The sequence below is a fragment of the Eimeria mitis genome, genomic scaffold (genome assembly GCF_000499745.2).
Source record: "Eimeria mitis Houghton genomic scaffold, Emh_scaff2534, whole genome shotgun sequence".
In the NCBI taxonomy this organism is placed as follows: domain Eukaryota; phylum Apicomplexa; class Conoidasida; order Eucoccidiorida; family Eimeriidae; genus Eimeria; species Eimeria mitis.
The window spans coordinates 5,868-6,136 of NW_013570874.1; the positions used below are offsets into that span (position 1 = coordinate 5,868).

The window sequence follows — 269 nt, forward strand, 5'->3', positions numbered from 1 at the left end:
GTGTGAGCACTACAGCAGCACCACTGCAGCAGCAGCAGCAGAAAACGCAACAGAAGCAGCAGCAGCAGCAGCAGCAGCCTCTGCTGCTGCTGCAGCAGCAGGTCTCCTGCCTCCTTCAGCCTGGGAGCAGCAGCAACTCGATGCCCCGCAGCAGCAGCAACAGCAGCAGCAGCAGCAGGAGCAGCAGCAGCAGCAGCAACAGCAGCAGCAGCAAACACGAGGCCGGGCTGCAAAGCTAGGCCGTCGTCTCCTTGCTGCTGTCCGTCTCG

The 269-nt window shown here is 62.8% G+C and overlaps 1 protein-coding gene across 1 annotated transcript in view; it reads left to right on the forward strand.

Moving 5' to 3' along the window:
- Positions 1 to 269, forward strand: part of EMH_0055200 (uncharacterized protein) — a gene marked incomplete at both ends in the record, with an annotated part of 7,775 nt that overhangs the window by 5,666 nt on the left and 1,840 nt on the right. Inside the window, one exon of the mRNA XM_013497206.1 lies at positions 8 to 267. Coding sequence (XP_013352660.1) covers positions 8 to 267 — 260 coding nt within the window. The remainder of the gene's footprint in view (positions 1 to 7; positions 268 to 269) is intronic.